The sequence below is a fragment of the Aulonocara stuartgranti genome (assembly GCF_965226115.1).
Source record: "Aulonocara stuartgranti genome assembly, chromosome: 8".
NCBI lineage: Eukaryota > Metazoa > Chordata > Actinopteri > Cichliformes > Cichlidae > Aulonocara > Aulonocara stuartgranti.
Genome location: NC_138959.1, coordinates 10,613,403 through 10,638,990, shown reverse-complemented (window position 1 = coordinate 10,638,990; position 25,588 = coordinate 10,613,403). Strand labels below are relative to the sequence as shown.

General features: G+C 40.2%; 1 protein-coding gene across 2 annotated transcripts in view; it reads left to right on the top strand.

The window, feature by feature from the left end:
• The window catches only part of dock1 (dedicator of cytokinesis 1), a 198,034-nt gene that overhangs the window by 10,045 nt on the left and 162,401 nt on the right, over positions 1 to 25,588 (top strand). For both annotated transcript variants that reach the window (XM_082543129.1, XM_082543130.1), the window contains exons 2-11: positions 14,371 to 14,454; positions 14,773 to 14,813; positions 14,950 to 15,005; positions 15,800 to 15,896; positions 18,696 to 18,844; positions 19,448 to 19,583; positions 21,693 to 21,850; positions 22,103 to 22,184; positions 22,687 to 22,822; positions 23,982 to 24,054. In XM_082543129.1, the coding sequence (XP_082399255.1) occupies positions 14,371 to 14,454; positions 14,773 to 14,813; positions 14,950 to 15,005; positions 15,800 to 15,896; positions 18,696 to 18,844; positions 19,448 to 19,583; positions 21,693 to 21,850; positions 22,103 to 22,184; positions 22,687 to 22,822; positions 23,982 to 24,054 (1,012 nt within the window). The remainder of the gene's footprint in view (positions 1 to 14,370; positions 14,455 to 14,772; positions 14,814 to 14,949; positions 15,006 to 15,799; positions 15,897 to 18,695; positions 18,845 to 19,447; positions 19,584 to 21,692; positions 21,851 to 22,102; positions 22,185 to 22,686; positions 22,823 to 23,981; positions 24,055 to 25,588) is intronic.

Genomic DNA, 25,588 nt, shown 5'->3' with positions numbered 1-25,588 from the left:
TGGGTTAATTGGTGATGGTCAGTTGGCTGTAGGTGTGGGTATAGAAGTGTGTGGTTATGTCCCTGTGCTGGATTGGTGACCTGTCCAGGATTTTTTCCTGGTTCTTGCCCCATAACAGCTGGGAAATGCTCCCGCAGCCCTAGGATGGATAATCTGTTAAGAAAATGGATAAACTTTAGATTTTAGGCTAGTTTTCTTCTTTAAGCTACAGTTTACTAAATCTCATTGTTTATAGATGGTTTCCTATAATTGCATATAGGATGTAACCTCTCTTTTTGTCTAAGTCACTATCATAATATAGTGACTGTGGTAGTAAAACTCTGACGGCATGCATTGCATGTAACAAATTTCCATGGTTCATGTTTTTGCGTGATTACTTGTTCCGTGTATTTCGTGGTTATGACCCAATTAAAGCCACAAGGATCATTAAAGGAGAAGTGACCTATGCCTAAGCTTTAACATACCGATTAAGCCAGAATAGTGAAGTATTCGATGTCTGAAAATGGTTTATGGTTTCACTCTGCCTTGACTTTATGGCAACCGTTCAGAGGCAGCGAAGACGTGCAAACGCTCGCTGCTGAACATGTCTGGATTCATCCTTCGGCTTGGTTACATAAACAGGTTCTCCACCACACTTAGGATTGATTGTGGACACGCCAAGCAGCATGTGCATTGTCTGAAAGGAGTCCTGCTGTGCTGCTTTGGCTAGCTTGACAGATGGTTAATGGTGTGTAACACATCTGTTTGAAACAAAGGTTACTGATGTGGACATTTGTTATTACATCATTTAAATTCACTTGGCTAAAATTAATATAGAACATAATGTATAAAGCATTTATTTGCCTCAGTTATTAACTGTATAAGAAATCAATTCAAAGGATTGTCAGGGATTTCCACAAGGATATTTAGTAACCAGCTAATGGGAAATATTTTGACTGTAAATGCTTTGGCAGGTCATTTTAATACCACTATTTAGTTTGAGTTTCTTAATAGATATTAATATTTAAAATGGCATTTTCTTAAGACTAATCAGTTTTTCATTGATTTTCATTCAATCCTATTATTCACGTTTTATTTTACATATTGAAACCTTTATTTTTTTTCTTGACGAACTTAAATTAACTTTAAATATTTTCAGAAATGAAGTATTTGGAGTATATATGATATATAATATACATATGTATACTTATTTCAGTGCTATTTTTAAATGTGTTCCTTATTTATTACTCTTGTCTTACACAGAATCTTTGTTTAATGATTATTCACATTTAATAATCCATCAGCAAGAGTGGCTGACATTAACAAGATCAAGAATAATTAGCATATAGGTGGACCGGCATGGCTTTGCATACTCTAGGTCCTATTCAGAGCCTACATGGAGCTTTTCAGAACATTGTGGACATGTTAGCTGGGGACTGTCATCAGGTGGCATCGCAAAAACATGCTGAGCAACCAGTCTGTGGGCTACTGGGTTAGACTTTTAGCTTAGCCTGTGCTGTGGACAAGACAGAAGCCTTAACATACAATGAGCATCTTTTTTATAAAGTGAAACAGTGTTAAAATACTGAAAACCATTGCCGTCTTTCTTATGCTGCTTTTTTGATCATTGACTCAGGATATACGAACTGCTTACATATACGTCTGTCTAGCTGTATCCTCAAAGTGCTTCATTTGGTTAATCAAATACTTACAGAAATGGATGCAAATGCAGTACAATCAATTTCACATCACTTTGTTCTACCGCAAAGATGGTCGACAGCTCACTTTACTCTGGGTGTTAGAGCTCTGTTATTGTGTAAAGCACAACCTTAGAGTAAAAATTGTAATAACGCAGTATGATAGAGCACGTGTACTATTTTAGCTGACATCCACATTTGAGCATTTGATTTTATTGTGTTGTAAATATGTAATTTTGGTAAAGAGCGAGAGATCTTTAGGGGTTTAATCAGTGCCAGGAGAAGGACTTTAAATTGTGAAATTCAGGTGAATGATGCGATGGCCAAATGACACTTTGATTCATTCGTCTTGTTTCATTTTTTAAACAAAAGGAGACAGAGTTGTCAGGTACAGCAGTGAGACAACTTCATCTAACTCCCTAAAGGTTGATCACAGAGTAGAGCTGCCACTCACTGAAATCTCAAACTGCCTCCAGGGCCCGCCAGCATCTGAGCTGCGAGGTTCTGGCTTTATCAAGTATTTAGCCAGACACACACACACACGGGTGCACACATGCACACACACAAAAGACCATTTCATCAAATGCCAGCCATACAGAAAGGCTCTTTTGCTGCAAACCCCAGCCCGTTTGCAACCACAATCAATGCCTGACACCTCCATTAGAAGCCTGCAAAACCACCCGCGGGACGTTTTAAAGGTGACAAATGCAACATTAATATTAACTGCAGCTGACATTAATGCTAACATTTTTTATAACCACGATAGCATCGGAGATGCTGAGCATTGTGATTTTCACCATGAATGAATCCCAGCGTCTGGGATTACAAGTCTCAAAGCCAATACACTGTAATCACTCGAAGACTTCACTCTGAGGAAGTTATTTAGGTAAGATAAATATGTTAAGTGGAGAATGTGCTTTAGCTTATGAGACTTGAACAGCTTGTATGTTGTATGTGGTTAACTTAGAAGCTTAAGATAAACACTGTCTTTTGAGATGCAGGCAAGTGAGTTCTCTCAGGGAGCTGATCCTTTTAGCCCATGCTTGACCCTCTGAAACAGACAGGTCATTGAGTGTCAGCTCACCCACTGGTAGGCTGGCACATCCTCGGCTCAACTGCGAGCTCTACATTCTGGCAGGATAAAGCCTGGGCTAGAGTGGTCAGATGTTAAGAATACTCAACACAAACTGAGCTGACAGTCTTGCATTTACTTCCAGTTCTTTCCTCTACTTTTTATTCCCAGACATTAAACCTCGTTTTCACAAAACAATTGTGCTGCTTATTCTCGAGTTTGCTTGAAAGAAACGCTAATCTAATAAAATTGCTAGATTTTAAATGCAGCTGAGTGTATTTGAAGTAAAACCTTAGACGCAGATGTTAGTAGCTCGTAACCAAAGTGACAAAAAACATTAATGGTGAGCCTTAGTGAGGTTTACTGCCTTATTTGTAATGGTTTTCTAATAGTTGTGGTTTTATTACATATTCCCACTGTGATTATTAGTGTAGGGAGGTGATTTTACTCAAAACAAAGACCACCTCGTTTAACATGATAGGCAATAACTTTAATGAATGGTGATGTAAAACGGATTTGGCAATAATTGATAAGAACTACATTGATTGCACAGACATCGTCGTGCATCGTCTACTTTGGGAAACACCAGTTGCAGCAGTCTATTGTGCACCGAGCTTTTCATGCTGTCTTATGAGTTGAACGTGGTTACGAGTTGGTCCAGAGTCTATACAGAGCTTTGCAGACTGGAGCAAGAAACGGGTCAATGGGCTTCTCTTGCTTGGTTCCTCAGCCAACTGCAGCACTTTGAAGATGAACAAAGTTTAACACACAAAGTGCTGAAGTCAGATGAGAGTTAAAAACAATGAAAGTATCCAGCGCAGCCACTGTCTGTACTTTTCGTGTGGTTTTATCTTTCTTTATTCCTACGTCTCCCTGTTCTTGTTCATGGCCACTTTTCAGCCAGCTTTTGACGTGCGAGCGTGTTGAGCCACGTGCAGCAAAACCGAATAAACCTTTCATCACAGAGTTTCAGATCTTTTATATTGTCTATTTTTTATATGTTTACCTTTATTTTTTGATGATAGACTGCATCCACCTCTGCTGCATGGTGGATACCAGTGTTATACAAGTTAGAGAGGAGTTCTGTCATTCTTCAAAGACAGTTTTTTTTTTTTTTCTTCAGCTGTCCTTTACTGAACTAAGGGAGTTGTCTGGTTTTAGGACTGTGCTTTGCTGGAATATTCCTCTTCTGTCAGGCTCCCGGAGACTGGGCATTATTATGTCAGCTAGTATATTTATCCAACATCCATAGTGCTCTTACCTTTTGCACTCAGCCAGCCCAGTATCATCACATTTCTACCTCTGTGCTTTGTTAGGACCATTCATCGGCTGTGGCAGCCCACGCTAGGTTCAAACCAACTCCATCTGATCAGAAAAATTCTATCTTTATCTCATCTGACCAAAGAAAGTGCGTCATTGGGCTTCTTTTCATTTTCTTTATGAAAGCTTAATAGTGCCATTTTGTAGCAAAGAACAACCAACCAGTTTATTTCCTCAGCAGCCATCCAAAAAGCTGCTGTTATGTAATGCCCCCCACACTGTCTGAGCTATCATCGAAACTCTCATTGATAACATTTCCGTTAATAACCCTTTTGCAGAGTCTTGTTTTTCGGAGCTGGATTATACAAGTAGCGCATTGTTCATGCTGTAAGGATAATAGGAGCCACTGCTGCTCTCACTAGTGGGGCTAGCGTTTCTTCTCTGCCTCTTGCTAATTGTGAAAAGGTTTCAGTGTTGAATAGGCCGAGTGCTTCACTATAGCTGCAGATGCTCCTCCTGTCTGGCTGACGAGGCAGCGGGGGGGTGGAAGCAACCAAGGTGGATCTGGAGAAGTTTTTCTTCTGGAGCTAACGCCACGTTCCAGACACCTGGGAGTGGCATCACCTGCGAGTTGGAATGTTCTGGAAGTAAATTTGGAGAATGGTTCTTAGCAAGGTAGAGCATTCAGGTATCCCTAGCAGAACAGAGCAGTGCTTCTTTTTTGGTGCTTAAAAACACTGCTGCAGCACTTTAATACATAGCTTGGTCAGCGCTTTCTCAGCGGCTTATTTTACGACTCACAAATGTACAACAGCGGCAGGACAGAGTAAAAGTTTTTGCAGTTTTACTGCTCTTTACGTTCAGTCAACTTGGGATACTTTGGGCAGCTTCAACTATCTGATTGGGAAATCCAACTGGAGGTAGTGTTCCACAGAAAACCTCTGGCTGGGAACTCTGATATTCAGGCTACTGACTTTTTCAGAAATACAGAAATACACTATAATTGATGTGATTCTTCTTATTCTAAGTGCAATCAGAACCTGTCGTCAGTCACACAGAAGGACAACAGGATTTTAAGTGTTAAGTTTTAGTGACAAAAACGACAACTCGAGTGTCAAATCCATCACACCGAGTAATTGTAAAATGTGTGAACACTCAAAATGTTGTATTTTATCTCTACTTTATACAGTGTGTGGACCAAAAAAATAACAGCCACGCTTCTGCAAGCTTTTTGGAGTGATGTTATAAATACCTCCCCTACTCATGAAACCAACCATGCTTAGTCATTTGTGAAGCCATCACCTTTGAACATCCATGTAACTAGTGAGATAGTGAAAGTGGATAAAACAGGGTTTTGAAAATGTGGCAACAGAACAAACTATTTTAAATACGCAATGCATAGTACAAGAATTTGTGTTCGGATTTTGCTTCAATTGCTCCCTTTTTATAATTTAAATAACGTAGTAGCATAGCTGTTCATAATTTCATAATTAATGATGATCTTTTTTAAAACAAAGCTTTAGACGTCCTGTTATAGCGTATCCACATATACAGTACATCAAATAGCTTTACAAATAATCTGGAGCATTTTAGTCAACACTTTCGAATTTGGAAAGTAGGTTTACTTTGTTCAGCACTGGTTGTTTAATAATAATATTAATAAACTTGTACACTGTGTCTGCTCATTTAGAAAGTATTGCAACCACAGAGCAGAGTGGTCTGCTGGGTGACTAAACCCGATCCTTGGGTGGAGCTGGTGGTTCTGTGGATTATGCTGGAAGTTAATTGCGCTCATCTTTTCCAGCAATTTGGCAGATAGAATTTTCGGAAGCGCGCATGAACTAAAGTACAGCATTTCTACTTTCTACAGCTGAATGTAGGACTGCAGTTTCTGCTCATTCACCAGTCACCTCTTGAATATTCCTCCTCTGCAGGAATGCTTTTTGTACGAGTAGTTGATGTTTTGATGTTAGGAGTTAATAGCAGTTGTTTAGTGTGTTCTGATTTTCTGATTATCTATTGGAAATCCCATTGTATTGATTTTATGCTGATGTGAGCTCTGACTTCTGTTTTAGCAGAGCACAGCCTCATGCCGGTGATTATAAATAACAGTGTGAAGAACAGGTTGTAGGCATTTCCTGTTGCGTGTCACGCATATTTGTGCTCTGTTTGCGGGCCCAGATGCAGTGGCTAGTATCTGGTGACGCACTGTTTCATTTGCTTGTCAGTGAGGTGAAGTCACATTTTTTGCTGCCAAAGAGGTTTGAAAATAAACTTGATGATTCAGTTAGAGCGTTTTCCAAATCTTTGAAGGTAATTATACATCATCAGGATACATTTCACAAGAGATGTAACACAGGGCAGGAAACAATTAGCTATAGCTTGTTGTGCAAAAAACAAAACAACTTTGTGGATTGTGCCAGTTTACTTCATCTGTCTTTGCTTTAGTGTGGCTAAGTGGATGGAATAACTGCTATCCTGTGATCTCTTACAGTTGTTTAACAAGTGATTTTTGATGTTACTGTCCTTGATAAGCTGTAAAAACAACCTGTAAGTGCTTCCATTGATTATTCGTTTAAAGGCTCCTGAGGCATATGTGCAAAGGGCAGGAGGGTTTGCTTTGCAGAGGTGTTGCAAAGACCACTCTGTTGAGAAGCCCTGTGCAAGGCTTTACTCAGCGCCCTGTAATGAGCTGTGCTGTGCTCTTTCCCTGTTGTATTGGGAAGATGATTTTCAATTAAAGGAATAACTTGGCTCTACAGAGGCAGTGGATGCTGAGTTATCAGCCTGCGTTAGATTGCACCCCAAGGCCTATGTTGGAGCTGGGCACATGGTTGTAAGCGCTGCCAAAAGGTATTATAGCTCTTGGCATCCAAAACTGGCACAAGTGCTTTTCTCAGATTGTTCTTCCCTTCACCTTACTTCACTCTTCATGCCACACACCCGTCCACTTCCCCAGTTGTACATCGTCGCAATTTTTTACCGTGTTCTGTTTCTCCTGCTACCCCCTTTTTAACACGGCATTGTTAATCTTCCTGTAGTCAGAAACAGCATCAGTATTTCCTTCTTGCCTACTGGAAGGGCCCTATCTATTGTGATACAGTAATATCTCAAGTGGCATTTCCTGTTGATTTCCAGAGGGAGTAAAAATGTGGCTCTAGCACGGAGAGAAAGACCCGGGCCTTTCCTGTTTCCCAGCTTAACTGCTGTTGTATTCATTTCAGGTTAGTTACAACAGTGTTATCTTATGTTTCGAACTGCTGATGAAGCATAATGACTGCTGTATATAATTGGGCTCAAAGAAAACAGGGTGATTTTGTTGGTATTTCACAATCCTAAGATCACTGTCTGAATTTGCCCCTAAATTAGAATCATCAGGCTTCTGTCTAAATGCCTAAACCTCTTATTAAACCCTATTAGTGAGGGACTTGAAATTAATTATCCTGTTTTCCCTGCTTTGTATGTCACTGACAAAGCTTCTCTCTCTGTCATTTGATTGTTATAAAATGCTGTATAGTTGATTGTCTTCTTTCTCAGTGTATGCCACTGAGAGACCGAATGCATTTCACTACCTCAGCCAAATCCCACTATATTACAGTATATTTTAATAGCATACTTAAAGGTTTCTATTTCACTTCAATGAAAATTCCTCTAATTGTCTAGTGCTTGAAATATTATTAGACTCCCTTATATGATAAGGCTTTAGTTATTTGTTATAAGTCATATCTGCACAAGGTTTCCAGAGGGTTGCCAGTTTCAAACTAGCTGCACTTCTACCAGACTCAGAAATGTTTCTCTGCTGCTGTACTGCATGTGCACAATAGATTGAGCCCTTCTTCCTCACGCACAGCATAACAGCTGTGGAGAGAAACTAGCATGGCTTTAAATTACTGCAAAGGTGACACTTGTATAAAGAAACAACATATACATGAGCGCTCTCAGCATTATGACTATACTGTTAATATTCCCCTTTTGACTTAATGTGCATTTATTTATACACAGACTTGGTTGAGACTAAATTTGAGTGAAGGATGTTGACCAATAGAAGTGGCCTCTCAAATTAGGACTTCCTGTTTTGTTTTGGTTTTTTTTGTTTGTTCACTATTATTATACTACTCAAGATAGATATCTTTGTGTATTGGAAAGGCGGTCAGACGAAGCAGATTTTTTAAAAATAACTTTTTGATTTCCTGTTATTTCATAACATCAGTGTATTTTGTCGCATATATGTTTGCTTTTGGCCTTTTTTGATTCCCTTTAATGCACTCAATAGGGAGGAAATTAGAGGAAGGAATAGATTGGTAAGTCCAGGCAACAAAGGCTGAAGGCTAGATCTGAAATGGGGGGGCCTTGAAGTTTACAGTTAGCACTTTAATCTTCAGTTTGCCAGAGCAACCCCTTTCCTACTGTTTTTACAAGTTGTGGACAAAACACTCATACACCCATCAACTGAAGATATTGAGCGTAGACATTTATGAGAGATAAATACATTCAGAATTTTTGTGTTATTCTTGAAGTGAATTTAGGAATGCTAGAAGGAGGCTTTGTTTTTGCACCATGTGTATACAAGTATGTACATGTAAACACGGTTCAAATTCCTCCCATTGACTTTTCATTTTTCTCTAATTTTAAAAGTGGCAGTAACTTGCCAAGAAAAGTCAAAGATTGGGAAACTAGTAAACAGATGTAAATGAAGCAGGTTTCAAAAAACAAAACAGTCAAGGCAACGTGCTGTGAAGATGGAAATGGAAATGCTCGAGCGTATAAATAATAAATTCTTCTGGCTAAAATGTAATGAAAACTTAAATGCTATTCTGTTCACACGAAAACTGCCTTTGAGCCATTTTTACTTTTGTTATTTAGAGTTATTTGCACATTTGGTACTAGATTGAGACTCATTTGTATGCTCTAAGTCACTACTTAGAACAACCGCTTCCTTTAGTGTGTATTATTGTCAGCCTTGGTGAAATCAGACAGAGGAGCTGCCGCAGAAGTCCACAGGTGTTCCAGAAATGCAGTACAAAGGCCTGGTCCTCGGCCCCTTCCCCCAGACTGGTGCTCTCCCCGTTACCTTAATAGCACATGGCAGGTCCCCGAAGAATACCTGTGATCTCTGCTGCAGCAGTGCTCGCTCCAGCCGACTGCATCTCACCACCAACTGGGCTCGTCGGGAAAACACAGCAAACACCTGCAACAGCACCTCGCTCGGATCATACTCGCCCATACTAATGACTACACAAGCTTGATCTGAAGGCATGCTTGTTTTCGGCTCCTGCCATGTCCTCCAGGACACCCCGTGTTCTGAAGATGTGTTCACAGAAACAATTTGTATGCAAGATGTTGGACACTGAACCAGTTTCTAGTTTCTAGTATTTGAAATCTTGCTTTAAACTATTACTATTACACCACCAATAAGACATGTTGATGTTTATGCAAATGAACGACTATTTTCTTTTAAAATTTGGCTGCGTTTGATGCTGAATATTATTATTTGAGGTCTGGTATGTCTCATTGTGTGCACTGAGGTGATGCTTCACAGAAACTTGAGTTGCATCAGCTTTATAAGGTCAGATGTATAATGTAGTCTGATGCTTTTAGCTAGTAAGAGCTGTGTCATTTTACATTCAGACCACTTCAGTTAGTCTGGAATGGTCATATATATATATATATCCTTCAGAGACTGCGTGTGTTTGCGTGCATGTAAAACCCCTCTCTGCTGACTCCTCCGTCTTGCCTTGGAGACCTGTAGTGCGGCAGGAGTATAATAATCATCCTCTATTCAGTCCTGCTGCCTGGAAAAGGTTATTCTTAGCCCACTGTGTGCTTATTAAAGTGCTCTTTATTCATCCCGATTGTCATGCTCAATTTCAGTGTATATTATTGTTTTCTCACAGTCCACATTTTTTATTTGTATTGACATTTGAAATTTTGCGCAATTAGCGCAACCCTTTTCAGTTCATATTTAAAAAAACAAAACCAAAAAAAAACAGTATAGTGTTAGTGGTCATGCTCCCAGTTACTGACAGGTTCTACAAGTTGAATGTATTTATAGAAAGTCTTTTTAATAGATAGATGTTATCACTGGTGCTGGGGTGATCGCTGTAAACGTAAAGAGATTTGTGCCTGCCATTCTGGGCCTGGGTTAGGTTTCTCCAGGTGTTCTGGCAGCTTCCCGCATTCGAGAGATGAACACGTTAGGTTTTTGCTGTTTCTAAATTGTTGATGTATGTGTGAATGCAAAGGTGCCACTGTTATCCCTGTCACTGGACAGTAGCAGCACTAACACCTTCTGTTAGTGAGAGGTACACAGTCAAAAGGAAGATGACTTAAAGGTGTGGCGCCATAAAGAGAGCTACAGTGTCCTCTTTCAGACAGTAGATGACCTGTGGCGCTGTGCCCTGGCCCAGTATGAAATCAATCATGAACTTATTATTTTAACTGTCAATTGCGTAAAGCTACTCAAGCAAAGTTCAAAAATAAAAAAATACAGAGCTAGAAATGTCAATAATAGGTCCACTTTGAACATGACAGAGGTCGCATTCTTTTGTCAGAGAACACAAACTTTCAAAGTAAGGAAGTACAACCACTAGTAGGTTCCAGTGGGTTTCAAACAATGAAGTATGGAGCCCTGCCTAGTTTGTCATTGTTGCCACTCAAAACGACTCGCTGGAACGATTTGCTTCACATTCTTTGCTAATTATTTGGCTTCTCATGCTCAAAAAGGCACAGGAAGGGACTTGCCTTGAAGTTAACAGTTGATTGTTGAGAGAGAGTAACATGATAACTAAAGTCTGCTAGTTGTTTAGTATTTGGTTTATCGAATCTGGATGTTATGAAGCTGAAACTTACTACAATGGAACCTGAAGGCTGTGATTTATTTCCTTTTGCACTTACTGTTTCCTGTTTGGTTGTGTTTAAGTATGAAAAACTACTATTGTAGTTTTCATTTTCTTTTACTTTACACAAACTAATGGCAGTTTAACCCTAATTATGTTACAAAAATTGGATAAGTTCCTGGGGGCCTTTTTATTCTGAAGTTGCACATTGACTCCAGTGCTGTATAATCCAAGCCCTTCCAGTGCTGAGAGCTGCCTTATGCTCCACACTTGTCTTTCTCTGTTGTCTGGGACTTCCTGGCTGTCTCTCTCTGTGGGCTTACAGCCCATGGGAATTTTACTCAAAACATCAAGAGGCTCAGTCTCTTCCCACTTTTCCGTGCACTTCCTTTCCCCTCTCCTTTCAAACCCCTCCTTCCTCAGCATACTGTGTTATCGTTTGAGTGTAATGGTATGTTGTGCTTCACGTGGATTAGTGCCAGTTATTAGTGAGTCCAAAGTGTAGAATTACAATCAGTCCAAATTTTAGACGATGCTGCTTATAATTGTGTAGAGGGCGTAGACTGCTGGCTAAGTGGAGAGTTCTGTAATCTGATTCCTCACTTGTTTCCTATGATGATAACGTTCTCCGAGTTTGCACAGCCTTATGCACAACGTTATGTATGGTAATGAGCCCCGTCCAAATGATGCTACTGTTTATCCCGTTCCCAGAAAATCATTTGCATGCCACACTCTAGGGAGAATACGGTCCACTTCCCCATCCTCTTCGTCTTCTTCCTCTGATGGATTTTCTCTTCCTCACTGCTTCCTAATTGACATCAGATTACTCGAGTATGCAAATACAGGTTTATGAGTAATCAGAGCTGTCATTTAGCCGCCCTGCTCAATTGCACCATCTTCTCTCATGTCAGAGTTTGATGGTCGTCACTCAGTCAGCATCTTCCCAGGGTGTTGTTTGTGTTCATTTTACAATTGTACCTCTTGCCCAGTGACGATTTTGCCAACTCTCTAAACTCTATTAAACTTGTCTCATTGGCACTGATTATAGAGTTCTCATTTACTGATAAAATGTCATGCTTTATCTTTTTATTGGAGCGGTTCGTGTCTTGTTTCTCCCTCGGATCACCTGCTGCTCGTGCTGAATCAGCTGGCCCTCTCGCCTAGTTTTAAACAAACATACATATGCAGTTGATGGCTTTACAGACGTTTCCAGCTACTCTTAATGATAGTTTAATTGAGCGCGCAGTGCATGCGGAGTGACTGGGCTACTCTGTGATGCCTCGACACAGATTAATCCCACCTCCCTTTTTGATGTTTTGTTGCTTTCTAGGCCTCTTGGTGCCTTTTGTATCTCAGTGTGGTACCATTGAATTCATTTCCTAGGGCCTTTGTTGCTCCATTGTCAGCCCATGGGTCATGTTCTGGTAGATTCAGTGGACTCGTTGGATTGTTCTGGGATGCGCAAAATGCACCGTGGATATGCACGCGTACATGCAAATACACACAGGCCTGAATCAAATGGGTACACATGCGTTTTTATGCCCTCTAGATGCAGTGAGGTTCTTTACTGCATGCACTGTAACGATGCACATGCTGAACGTCTGAATTTGTCATTTTCTCTGCCACATTACCTCAGTGCTTTTCACACGTTTAGAGTATTCGTTGCTTCTCTGCAGATATTTTATTTGCCATGTGCTTTGTGACAAATGAATAGCTGAACAATATAATCACCAGCCTCAGTAACGAATATCACATCCTGACAATTAAGTGAGAAGCTGGTTTGAGTGGCAATAAAGCGGATACGCATCTCCAGCCAGCTTCGGTCCAAGACAGTGGGGTTAGAGTGCCTTCCAAAGCAGGTGGAGATCCAGCTTTGAAAGGTGTCATAGATCCAGCAGGTAGGGAAAACATGTGACAGAATAGGACAGGACCAAGGGGATTGTTATAAAATGTTCCGACTTATATTCTAGCTGACACACATACTGCTAATTTGAACTTTGCATAATCAAAGCTGCTTTGTAACTATGATCTGGCATAAATCACTAATTGTGTTCTTTAATGCTTTTACCTTATACAGAATAAAAAATCCCAATAATATCACAGTTATCATTAATTGCAAATTATCTGAAAATGACCTGGACTTTCCAGAAGTATTTAAATTGCTAACTGACTGTTTTTCAACATAAAAAGAGCTAAAATGCTGTGTGATAGTTTAATGAAGTACAGTGAACTCTTCAGATGGCAGGTAATTGAGAAAGGAAATGGTTGATTCACTTGCTTCACCATCGGCATGCTGGGAAGGCTCCAGTGCCTGCAGTGAGGGTCTATTTTAATTAAGCAGTCACTCACCTCTGGAAACCTTTGTTGAAGCACCTCGGTGTGCCTGCTCTCAGCAGGACATGCACACGTGCCTATAGATGCACACAAACATGTGTCTCCACAGCCCCTGTCAGTTTACTTTTTATGCAGTGTGTGTGTGTCTGTGTGTGGGGGGGTGGGGGGCAATTGTGCACTCTTAGACAGACAGGTGCTGGGCTTGGCTGTTTGACAGTGACATATTGTTTACTGCTCACTGAATGAGAGAACAAGTGTCAACAGTCAGGATTTTATTGTCTTTATAATTTGACCTTGACATGTTGATGGAGCTCTGACTGTGTGTGTGTGTGTGTGTGTGTGTGTGTGTGTGTGTGTGTGTGTGTGTGTGTGTTGGCACTGGATTCAGTGGCTTTAGAGTTAATAGCCTGCGCTCTATTGGTTGACTTCAAGAAACGAGTCCTTTAATGTCCTAATTGGGTATAAAATAGACATTAGATAGGAAGATTTACTTTTGCCAAGCTGATGTTATTTTGTTGCCCTACAACATATGTTTTCTGTTTTCTTGGAAGCATTGGAGACTTCAATAGATTTGTTGGAAATTTCAAAGGATCTGTGATTTGCTTTTTGATCTGCGTGTTAAAATGTCCACATTCGTTCTCTTGGTCTTTTAACATTCTTTTTCTTTAAAGTTGCATCATACAAATCATTTCAAACTTTGGTGGTTACTTTATTAATCATTACACATAACTGAATAATAACCGGTAGAACCCAACACAACTTTTTCTGTTATAAATTCATATGATTTGACAGGTTATGTTTGTCATTTTTCAGACAATTCTAAGAGCACTGTATATTTTTCTTAACATATAAATCATCTTCTTGTTGTTTGAGAGCAGTTTAAAACAAATATATATATCAGGAACACCATAAAGTTACTGTCATCATTTTTGTTTTGGCATTATCCATATTTATTGGTTTGTTTTCAGTAGGTGGGGAAAAAAATGTGTTGATATTACAGCGTTGAAGGTGCCAGGCCCAAGCATCACTGTGTTAGACTGTGTGGGTGGACATCCAGTATATGTGTGATGCCTCTACTACACATTGCAGTGGCACACAATTAGCGCCACAAGGGAGCCAAACACTTTATTGCCTTTTTCCTCCTGCTGTAATATCTCCTCCTCTTATATTGTCTTCTCTCGTCCTTCTCCAGCAATCTATAACTACGATGCCCGGGGAGAGGAGGAGCTGTCACTGCAGATCGGAGACACAGTGCACATACTTGAGACATATGAAGGTGAGAACAGGCTTACTGATGCCACGTTTAATCGGAGCTGACACGACAACATTGGACATCGGCTTTTCTGTCAAGTTTTTGTACATTTCTAAGAATCAATTGTGTGATAATGATATTTAGTTGCTGTAAAGGCAGGCGATAGTAATCCCAGACCCATGAGTTGGTCTGATGTTTTGCATCGTGGAAGAACTGTTATTTCCTTCTTTAGTGTCATCCTTTATTTAAACAAAAGAATGTTTAGTGGAGCAAACTGTGATTTGTTTTAGGAGGGCTTTTTTCTCCTTGTGTAACATGGTTTGTAACCGTTCTCCTTATTAGACTGGTACAGAGGCTATAGGCTGAGGAGAAAATCCAAAAAGGTGAGCAAAAAACTACATTTTAAACACTTAAATTTGCTACTTACACATTTGAACTTTACAACTTCAGTTTTTCAGTTCTTCAAATGCTCTTTCGGCTTTTACACTTACGTCTCTTTTCGATCTCTTTCTCTTCCAGGGCATATTTCCCGCTTGCTACATACACCTGAAAGAGGCCACGGTCGAGGGCAGCGGGTCAGTACTGCTAAGTCAAATTTCTGAATGCTTCTTTATTATATTATATTTATCAGGAGCAACAAACAGTGTTAAAGATGGCACCAGAGATCAAACAGGAAGCAAGTATATAACAAGTTTTTTAGTTGATAGATCTGCTGAGAAAATTAGGGACTAGATAAAGTGCAAGTTGTTTGTAGACACCCTCGGAGGTTGTTTCAGTGGAAAGGTCTGCGCTTGATGTGATGTGACATGTGTGTTCGCTTTGGCGCAACTTGCGAAGCTGTTTTTGTTTTGGTCTGTCTTCTTTGATTTCACCAGCACAACACAAAGATGAAACCCAAACTTCAGAATCTTTGAATTAAATTGAGAATCTTTAGGCACTGATATTTTTTAATAGTTGGATTTTACTGATATAGTATAAGGAACATATATGTGATGATTACGCTCGACGCTGAAATCTCTCTTCTTCTCACACAACTTGTCCGTTTATGAATCTTATACCTATGTTATACTTTGTGCGTCCTTGACTATTTAATGGTCTACTTGGGTCCAAGTGATGACGTGACTGTGTGGATTTATCCACCTGTTACAGCTGCTACAATACAGCTAACTGAGAGAGAGAACTTCCAAGAGAACTCCGAGCAGAATGGAGTAATATAACAAGAATACCTACTTGTCCATGCTATCTGCAGCTCTCTTTGTGTGTAAGGGAGTATAATCCTGGCCTTAATGTGGAGAGGAAAGGGCAGACGGGACACAATCACTGTAAAAAAAATAAATAAATAAAATAAAATCATTCTTTGTCACTGCAGGCAAAAGGAGACAGTCATTCCCACTGAGCTGCCCTTGGTTCAAGAGGTTACCACGACACTGCGGGAGTGGGCTACAATATGGAGGGACTTATATGTGGTAAGCCAACCTTTGCTCCTCCAGTGGAAACACACACACATTAATAAAATGATAATGTGCATTATTTTATGGTTTATTTGCCCTTTTTTGTGTTTATTTCTATTTCACCAATTGTTTTTTGTCATATTTTCATGTTTATTGGTAAATACTATTTGGAGGATTTCCTGTAAAATACAAAAAATCTATTATTTTATGCTGACTCAGTGGCTTTAACAGATTTTTGCTTGTAACCAGCTTACCTGGACTCACTTGTATCTATAGAAATAAAAGAAAATGGGTAAGAGAAAAACATAAAAGTATAAGACTATAAAAGAAAAATGGAGCCACTGTGCCGTCACCTATTGGTTAGCAAAGCCCTGTTATGAAGCCATAAACACAGCAGTTTGCTTGGTACCAATAAATCCCCAGCCACACAGACCTAGAGGCCAGTAGGTGACCCCTACTAAGAAAAAAAAGTGTATTTCCCCAACACCAACCCCCTAGCAAATTGCACTTAGAATTTCGTCATTTAGCAGTCGCCGTAGGTCACAAGAACTTTGTGTGGTTGCCAGGGGAACATTCAGCAGTTTCTTGTTATCTTGCTGTTTTAAAACTGGACATGACGACTGAAGTGTGCATTTAACTGAAAAATTGAGGGATGCTGAGTGCTCAGATGCTAGCAACTTATCACATGGTGAAACATTAAATGTTATCGTGTTCCTAGGCACGAGTGAGGGCTATAACTTATAGGGTGAAGTGATGTTGTATATTCAACATGAATCTAAACCGATTCAGTCCATAAACTAATCTTGAAACTGTTTACTAGGGCGATAGACAGGGCAGGGCTATCCTTCCACAGACTTCTATAAAATCGGTGTTGTTTTACAACAGGGGTGTCCAAACTTTTTTCACTGAGGGCCACATACATAAAAATATAGGAGGGGCTGGGCCACTTACTAGAAATTAGGTATATAACCTTAACTTTAGTGTATTAAAGTTAGAAAAATCACTTAAAAGTGGTCGAATATGTTATATTGTTGAATATAATTAAAGACGAAACTGCCTTCATCACAGCTTTCCATAAATGGATCTTTATTGATTTATTCAGAAAAAGCTTTGGTAGCTCATTCTCAGAACAGCAGCCTCAGATTTCTTCTTAGACAGAAGATTTACAGCACAGAGAAAAAACAATAAAGGGGAAAATGGGACGGGTACATTTCAAGTTTGTTATTTAAGTTATTAGGCTTAGCAACACACCTATTAACGTTCGTTTGAAACCGTTATCAACATTAACAGACTGAACTGGACTTAATAACAGGAGTGCATATATTTTAGTAAATTATTCTGGTGAGTATCAGCTGCGCTGGGTATGTAAATCGGGCCATCCAGCTGCGGTGCTGATCGTATGCCACTCGTGCCAAAAATCCGGACAAATGTCACTTGATCAAGGAGCAAATCTGCATCAGATGAGATCAGCTGACTACATGTGCGTGCGCTGTGCACAGCGGTGTGTACTCTGTGTTAACAAGAAAAGCGCATATAAGAAAGTTGTGCGCAAAAGCACGGTAGTGACAGAATTGATGCGCATTATTGATATTTGAAGCATGTGTACCTGCACATTAACACACGGGTACTGTGGAATATATGTTTTTACTCACCTAAAGCGCTCGTGCTCTCGTCCACTCCCCGCAAAAAAATAGCAGCTGTGCGGCGTCTGTGGCATCGGTGCTCTCATCGCATGCGATGGTGTAAAAATCAAAAGCACAGCTTTATCAGACAGTTGCAGTTTAATGTTGGCTGACGAGTCTTCAATGCGTTGCACAACCGTATCTCTGGACATGCTGACGTTGTTGAAGTCCTGCACTTTTTCCGGGCACATTATTTCGGTGACTTTAACGAGGCAGTGTTTTATGAGGTCTCCATCTGAAAAAGGCTTGCCATGTCTTGCGATGAGTTGGGCGACCTCATAGCTGGCTATTGTAGCCTTTTCCTGGACCTTTTGAGCACGAAAAAAATACTGTTGCTGACCCCGCAGGAGAGCTACCCTGTGCTTTAATTTCTCCTCTCGCTCAGCACCAGTGTAGGATGCATAGGCCTGATGTTTGGTTTCATAATGACGTCGTACATTATACTCTTTCATAACTGCCACAGTTTCAGTGCAGATCAAACAGACACACTTCCCCTTGAATTCTTTGAAGAAATATTCGCTCTCCCACCGTGTCTGAAATTTTCTGCATTCACTTTCTACCTTTCGCTTCTTTGGTTCTGCCATGTTTAGTAACTTGGGGTACATTTCTTCTGTGATTGTCCTTTTTGGTGGAGCAACTGCCTTGATCAACAGTAGCTCCCCCTGGTGTTAAAACTAAGAAGTGCAATACACTTAAGCAAAAGTTGAAGTGCGGGCCATATTCTATTCTATTTATAAAATTATTTGCGGGCCAATTAAAAATGGACCGGAGTTTGGACACCCCTGTTTTACAACCATGGGAGTCGCCCTCTAGTGGTCATTACATTTGCTTCACTTTTTATGCCTGGAAGCTACATCCATCTTATATATACAGTCTTTACATGACTTCTTTAATAAATAAAAGTTACATTTAAACTAAAATAAGTATATCAAAAGTGTAGAGACACACTTTCAACAAACATTGCGGATACACAAAAAAGGTTTTTATTAAGTCATCATCTTCCCTGCCCTGGCTGGTGCTTATCACCACATTATAGCCAAAAACTGAGGTGCAAGTTTCTACTAGAGTTCAAACTTTTTTTCTTAGCTTTTCCTAATGTGTCTAAGCTGTACATTGTTGTTCTGCCTAACAGGGAGACAAGCGTGAGATGTTCAACTGTGTCCGTGACATGATCTACGACCTCATCGAATGGCGTTCACAGATTCTGTCCGGCACCCTCCCACAGGACGAGCTGAGTGAGCTCAAACAGAAAGTCACCTCCAAGATAGACTATGGCAACAAGTGAGTCTTCAGCTGTGAGAGTGTTTTATATTTTTCCTTCTCTCCCTATGGCTTATATCCCTTTATCCTCAAATCTATCCGGAAAAAACAAGTCTTGTTGGAAGAGGTCAGCAGTGTCAGTCAATAGAAAATGACAGGTCATCACTTAGCTTGAGAACAAACTGATGGGGTTTAGCTTCAGCAAACTGCACTGTATTCCATCATGAAATGACAGCTCTTGCACTATCTGCAGTGGACCTAGAAAATCAGTTGGAAATGAAAATCGTGAAGCTCTTTTCTGCTCCTGTGATGAAATTTTGAACCTTTGGCCAGGTAGAGAAATGAATTTTCCCTCAGAAGCAAGTAGTGATCAGCTGATGAAATGCAGCACTGAGTATATGTAGACATATACTGTTGTTTTTTCTGGCTCCCCTGCATAGCAGAAAGATAGGTTTCGAAAGAAAACAGTGGAGCCGAGGTTATGAATATGAAGTAGAATTTGGGCAGGAAATAAGGTGACAGGAGTACATGTTTATAAATAAAATGTGTTGTTTCCTTTCTGACAAATGCACACTGTCTTGGTGGGTCTGAGCGCTTGTTAACTCTACCCTCTATTTATGCAAGGTACCTGGATCTTGATCTGGTGGTCAGAGACAAAGATGGGAACATACTGGACCCAGAGCTCACCAGCACCATCAGCCTGTTCAGGGCACACGAGGCAGCTTCCAAACAAATTGAGGACCGGATCCAAGAGGAGAAGGTAAACAGACAAACTCAGTAGAGAGAAAAACTGAATATATTACTGTTATTTGCTTGTTGGAAAGACATTTAATTTGCAAGTTTTTCGATTCTGAAATTTACTGTTGCCAACTTTGTGACTTTTCATAAACCAGCAGCAGCTATTTTTTAAGTGGCTAGCAAATATAACAAATCCAGGGAGTTTAAAAAAAACAAAACACTTTTGTTGGTATGTAGTTTAGCTGTCCCGCTTCTGATATCAGCAGAAATCAAAGCACAGCACCAGTATCTCTAGTTAAGTCTCATTTAGCAACTCCTAATGATTATTATTGTTCTTGTTCAGCACTACTGAACCTCCAAGGCCCAGAATATGGTATTTGGGACAGCTCTATTATCCAGATACTATATTAAAGCTTAGCAAATGCCCATTAGCGCACAGTGTGAATGAACACAGATCACATCATGATCTTGTTCCTTCTGCGTCATCGAATCTCAGCTGGTCAATCAAGCACGATTATAGTGTTTGCATTAAAAAAGAAATAAAAACAAGAAGGGTAATCACAGATTTCCACAGTAAGGACATCTGACAAAAGTTGTTTGGTTTTCTGTGCAGTTTGGGCACAGCTGTTTCAATCTTTCTTTTTATTACTTACTTTTTTATGTCACTGTAAAAGATGATGAGCTGGTCTTCTGCAATAATATCTGCCATTCTTCATCCAAAATAATATCTGTAATTTTAGCCACGAAATGGCTAAGATTAGTGGTGATGTGACTTTAGCTTCCATGGTACACCCCTTTGGTCCAGTCTCAACTACTAGATAATCTTTACTGATTCAGTTAGCAGTAGTTTTTGTGTGCCTTGGACCAGCGGTCCCCAACCCCCAGGCGTGAGTCGTTCGGTACTGGGCCGCGAGAGTTGATGCTTGGGTATGAAATTTATGGTTTTTAGGGTTATTATCGTTAACACGGTTCCCCTGCGTTTTTTCCCCGTGTTGAAGTTGTGTGTCTTATTTTGAAAGGAATATTTCCGCGTTACCATAGCGATTAGAGAGCAATAAGGAGCAGAGAGGAGGATGTTACTCTCAATGTTCAGGAGGACGCTGCTAATAAAGTTACACAATTGCACAGTGAATTTGTGTTTATTATTATAATTATAAAATACCACAGTTTGTGTCTTGGTCATATAATTTTATTTTGTTGTATTTATCCGCGACACCTTAAAGGCCGGTCTGTGAAAATCCGCTGCTATAGACTGTTCACCTGAAGCGGATGTTTCACTGTATCCAGTACCTCAGTTAATGACAAATTACAGCGACATTCCCTGTGATTTGTGTTTATTGCTAAAGTGTGCGTGTGTGTTTTGATAGCATGATAAAATGCTAAACTAAAGGGGTTAACATGTTAAACACATCAGCCATTGGTATGATAACACTGTCACTGCCTCTTTTTAACCCATCTGTACTGATGCACATCCATACAGATTGTTTTACCGTTCTGTTTTCCAAAAAGATGACCTAAACCACTTTGATTCAATCTGCGATGGGGTTTTGGCATTTGAACAACTTTGGATTAAAAGTAGGACAAATTGAGCCAATCCTGGTACACTAAAATGCTTGATTTCTTTAGAAAGTCAGGAGCCGTGCCAGATTCCCAATCTATTTTACTTGGCTTATCAGTGGTGTGCCACACCTGAATGTCAGTTTGCAGTATGTAGGGAGTGCCAGCCACTAAGTGCCCTGCAGTTATGTGGTCTCATCGTACGTGACCTTTCCTTTGGAGGTCTTTAATGCATATGGATGGCCAATAAGAAAGTGTCCAGGTCAACACGATGAATATTAATGACGTGACCGCAGCATATTTTTGAAGGACGCTAGGGAATAGGTTCTTTTACTGTATATGCAGTCCTGGAGATCAAGTAAATGTAAAGGCCTTTTTATTCAATGTGAAAGATATTAGGAGCTTTTTAACTTGTTAGATTTTTTTTGTGTGTGTAAAAAAAACAAAAACCAACCACAGTGGCTAGTCTTAATCCAATGTACAGCTGGCATCAGCACTGTTTCTCTCTCAATACACTACTGCGCATGAACAACGTGTGATACTGCTGATTCCCCTCCGTTTCTCTGTTTCTCAGTCTCAGAAGCAGAATATTGATCTGACGAGGCAAGCAAAGTTCGCTTCCACGCCAGCTTTCGCCCTCTTTGTGACTCTGAAGAATGTGGTGTGTAAGATTGGCGAAGATGCAGAGGTGCTCATGTCGCTTTACGACCCAGTGGAGTCCAAGTTCATCAGGTAAACCCTTTCATTTATTCACGCTTCAGGATTGTGACAGCAAATTATTGTGTTGAGCTGCTCAGCTGAGGAGTGTTACATATGCCTCCAGCATTAATCAAGCAGACTAATGTCTGGATTAACATTCAAGGTTCTGTAGCTCTGAAGGAAACTGATGTTAATGCTGTTAATCTCGGTGTCTGAATTCACTGTATTGTTTTTGTTTCACCTGTGAACGTCATGCTCCTCCCCCCTGACGTCTCTCCCTTACAGTGAAAACTACTTGGTAAAATGGTCAAGCTGTGGCCTAGTAAAAGACATCGACCAGCTTCATAATCTGCGGGCAGTCTTCACAGTGAGTGTTTGGATGTGTAAATGCATGTGATTATAGTGTGCGCACACTCGCCTGTAGTTCACGGTTTATTCAGCCATGTTACGAAGCACGTGCGAGCCTGTTTGCAGAGCCTGTATTTGTTAAGCTCTCTCAGAAAGAGCCCAGCTTTCTGTATGTATTTACTAAGACCTCTATCTGATGGACGCCCAAGGGCAGAAGGGTCAGTGTGAGCCCACTGGGAGGACTTTCCAAGGTTTGGAAAAATGAATCTGTGGACACAATCACATATGTTGCTGAAGCAATTTGCGGTAAAATGTTTGGCTTTTACGTAAACTCATTTTCACCGCAGAAAGTGCTATTAATCGATCAGATAAAGGCTGCTGTCAGATGGGGCTTTAAATCCAATTGTGTTTTCCAGAGGATTTTCATCCCTATGTTGTACAATCTGATTGAAACAGCCCGGGATTTGTAGTGACTCTAAGGCGCTTTGTTAGAACTTTTTTTCTCCTTTACACCTCTTCAGGACTTGGGTAGCGAAGATCTGAAGAGAGAAAAGATCAGCTTCGTGTGTCAGATTGTAAGAGTTGGACGGATGGAGCTACGAGACAACAACACCAAGAAGCTGACGTCAGGTCTGAGAAGACCCTTTGGAGTGGCAGGTACAGAAGACAGCACGGAGACTTCATGATAATCTATTGTTCTAAAGATCTGCGTGAAATAAGCTGCTCTGTATAGAGCCCCGGCTTTGCTTGAATATCATAATGTGTACCAGTTCTTGTTTTGCATTGTGGTAAAAGTAAGTATTGTGCCTTGCGTGGCTGAGTAAATATATTTGGGTAAGATTGAGAGGTTTCCAGCTAAATGAAAGGGGGGGGGGGAGAAAGTTTTGATTTATTGCCTGTTGGCAAGCTGCCAGGCGTATCGTAAACTAATTAGATTGCCATTTTGCCCACAGTTATCCAACAGAGAAAATTACGCCCCTCTCTTGGTGTCTTTTTTTTTTCCTTTTTCCAGTGCCACTTGAGGGGAAGGTAAATGACAGCCTGATTTATGATGGCCTATCTTTAGACATCATCATTATTTGCCGCTGTACACAGCGTGATGGAACGCTTTTTGAGATTCGCTCTTTTTTTAGGCACAATTATAAAGGTTTGCTGACTCTCACACAGCTAAGATGACCTGCTGTAAACTTTGGCGTCAGTGTCATTTTTATGTTTGTGTTATCTTTAGTTGGTCTGTCCAACAGACAGACTTGAGAATGCATTTCCTGTTTCGTCGGCAAGCTCTGCTGTCAGGTTTTTCCGACTCAAATGCCTGCATTCAAACGCGCAAACAAAGCAAACTGGAAAAAAAAAAATAATAATCATGCGTCTTGTTGTAAAGAAGGACTCATCATTCTAGCATCTAACATAATTCTGTTTAATATTACACCATGAGGCTGCTACTCGCATCCTTGCGGTGGTATCTTATTGACATATTGTGATAACTCTACTCAAAGCCGTATGCTATGTCACCTTATGATCTTCCTGTTCATTTCGCTGTAACAGCTATTTAAAGAAACTTCATTTCATATTTAATCATTGTTTGTTTTAAGCTTCAAAAGGCTTGTGCACATCGTAACCACTACTCAGATTTTCTCCTCACAGCTCAGCCTCTGACTTAATTAGTGCTCATCAAAGAAAATCCCAACATTGGCTGAGACAGCTTTTACCCCCTGATGTGGCCCACCATGCAGTTTTCTGGATCTCTTTCATAGCCACGCTACACTCTGCAGGCCTTGAGAACGTTTTAACCCCCACCTCTCTCCTTTTTCCACAGTAATGGATGTCACTGACATCATAACAGGCAAAATGGACGACGAGGATAAGCAGCACTTTATCCCATTTCAGCCGTAAGTGCATTGTGCTGAAGCACAAAATAAATCACATTTAACATAGAGGTCCTTTAAGTTTTGGATAAACTTGCCAAAAAATAAATAAAAGAAGCAAGACTGATACATTTTATGGCTTAAAATTTCATCCATTATTTTAGGTATACACTGTATATCCGAAAAGGTAGTGTCGTTTTTCTTTCTACAAGTTTTGTCTCCTTGACGCCAGATTAGAAGGGGTTTTAAGACTGTAACACTCCCCTATTCCCCGCTGACTCAATTAAGGCAATCTCATTAACTGCTACCATTTTTGTAGGATAGTGTAAAGAGGCAGAGCAACCTTTTTTCTTAACGTGATTTCCTGCATAATTGAAATGCCTCACATTCAGGCAGTTTAGCTTGCTGATCACCTCACTTAATGGGCTTATCTGTGAGCATAAATCATGGAAATTAGAGGAGGTTTTACAAGGAGTTATTTATGTCCAAGTGTGAATAATTGCCATTCAAAAACAGAGCAAGTTTTGAAACAGAAGCTTAATAATGTGTTTTCAAGGAAGCGAGGGAGCCGTTTAGAGAACGTGACACAGTGGTGTGATTTAGCTTCTGGCAGCCAAACAGAAATTTAAATAGGTTAAATTGGCAATAATCTTACAGACATTAGATTTGAGACTCAATTGAGTTGTTGTAAAAAAACAAACAAGCTGTACTGACATGTCAATTCAGTAATAAATGATAGTTGAGTGGCAGGAAAAAGAATGACAGCTATTGTGAGATACTGAAATTGACGGATATTCTCTGTTTTAGATTAATGATGTTAGCCAGCCAAGTCCCTAATTTAAAGGCATCCTCTTGGGCTCCAGGAAGTTCATATAGTGACTGGCCACTTTATTAGTTACACCTTGCCAGTATCAGTTTAGAAGCCCTTTTGCCTTATTCTTAGTTGCATAGGTTCATCAAGGTGCTGCAAAATTTGCATGATAGCATTACAGTTTCTGTAGCTTTGTCAGCTACACATCCATGATGCAAATCTCCTGTTCCACCACATACCAGAAGTGCTCAACTGAATTGAGATCTGGTAACCGTGGAGGCCAAGAAGTACAAATAACTTGTTATTTTCAAGTCATTTGAGCTTTGGGGCGTGGCTCGTTGTCTTGTTGGAACAGCCATCAGAAGATGAGTACACTGTGGTCATAAATGGACGGAGATGGTCAGCTACAATACTTGGCTGTGGTGTTTTAGCGGTGCTCAGTTAGCACTAAGGAGCCCAAAGTGTCCCAAGAACTTGAAACTTGGATACAAGGCAAGATGGATCAATGTTTTCATGCTGTTTACACTAAATTCTGACACTGCCCTCTGGGTGTTGCAGCAGAAATTAAGACTCATCAGATCTGGCAGCAACAACCGTGTCATGTTCAAAGTCTCTTAAATCATCTTTCTTCCCTGTTCTGATGCTCATATTGAATTTCAGGAGGTCGTCTCGGCCATTTCTACATGGTTAAATGCACTAAGTTCCTGCCATGTGTTTGTCTGATTAGATATTTGTATGAACAACCAG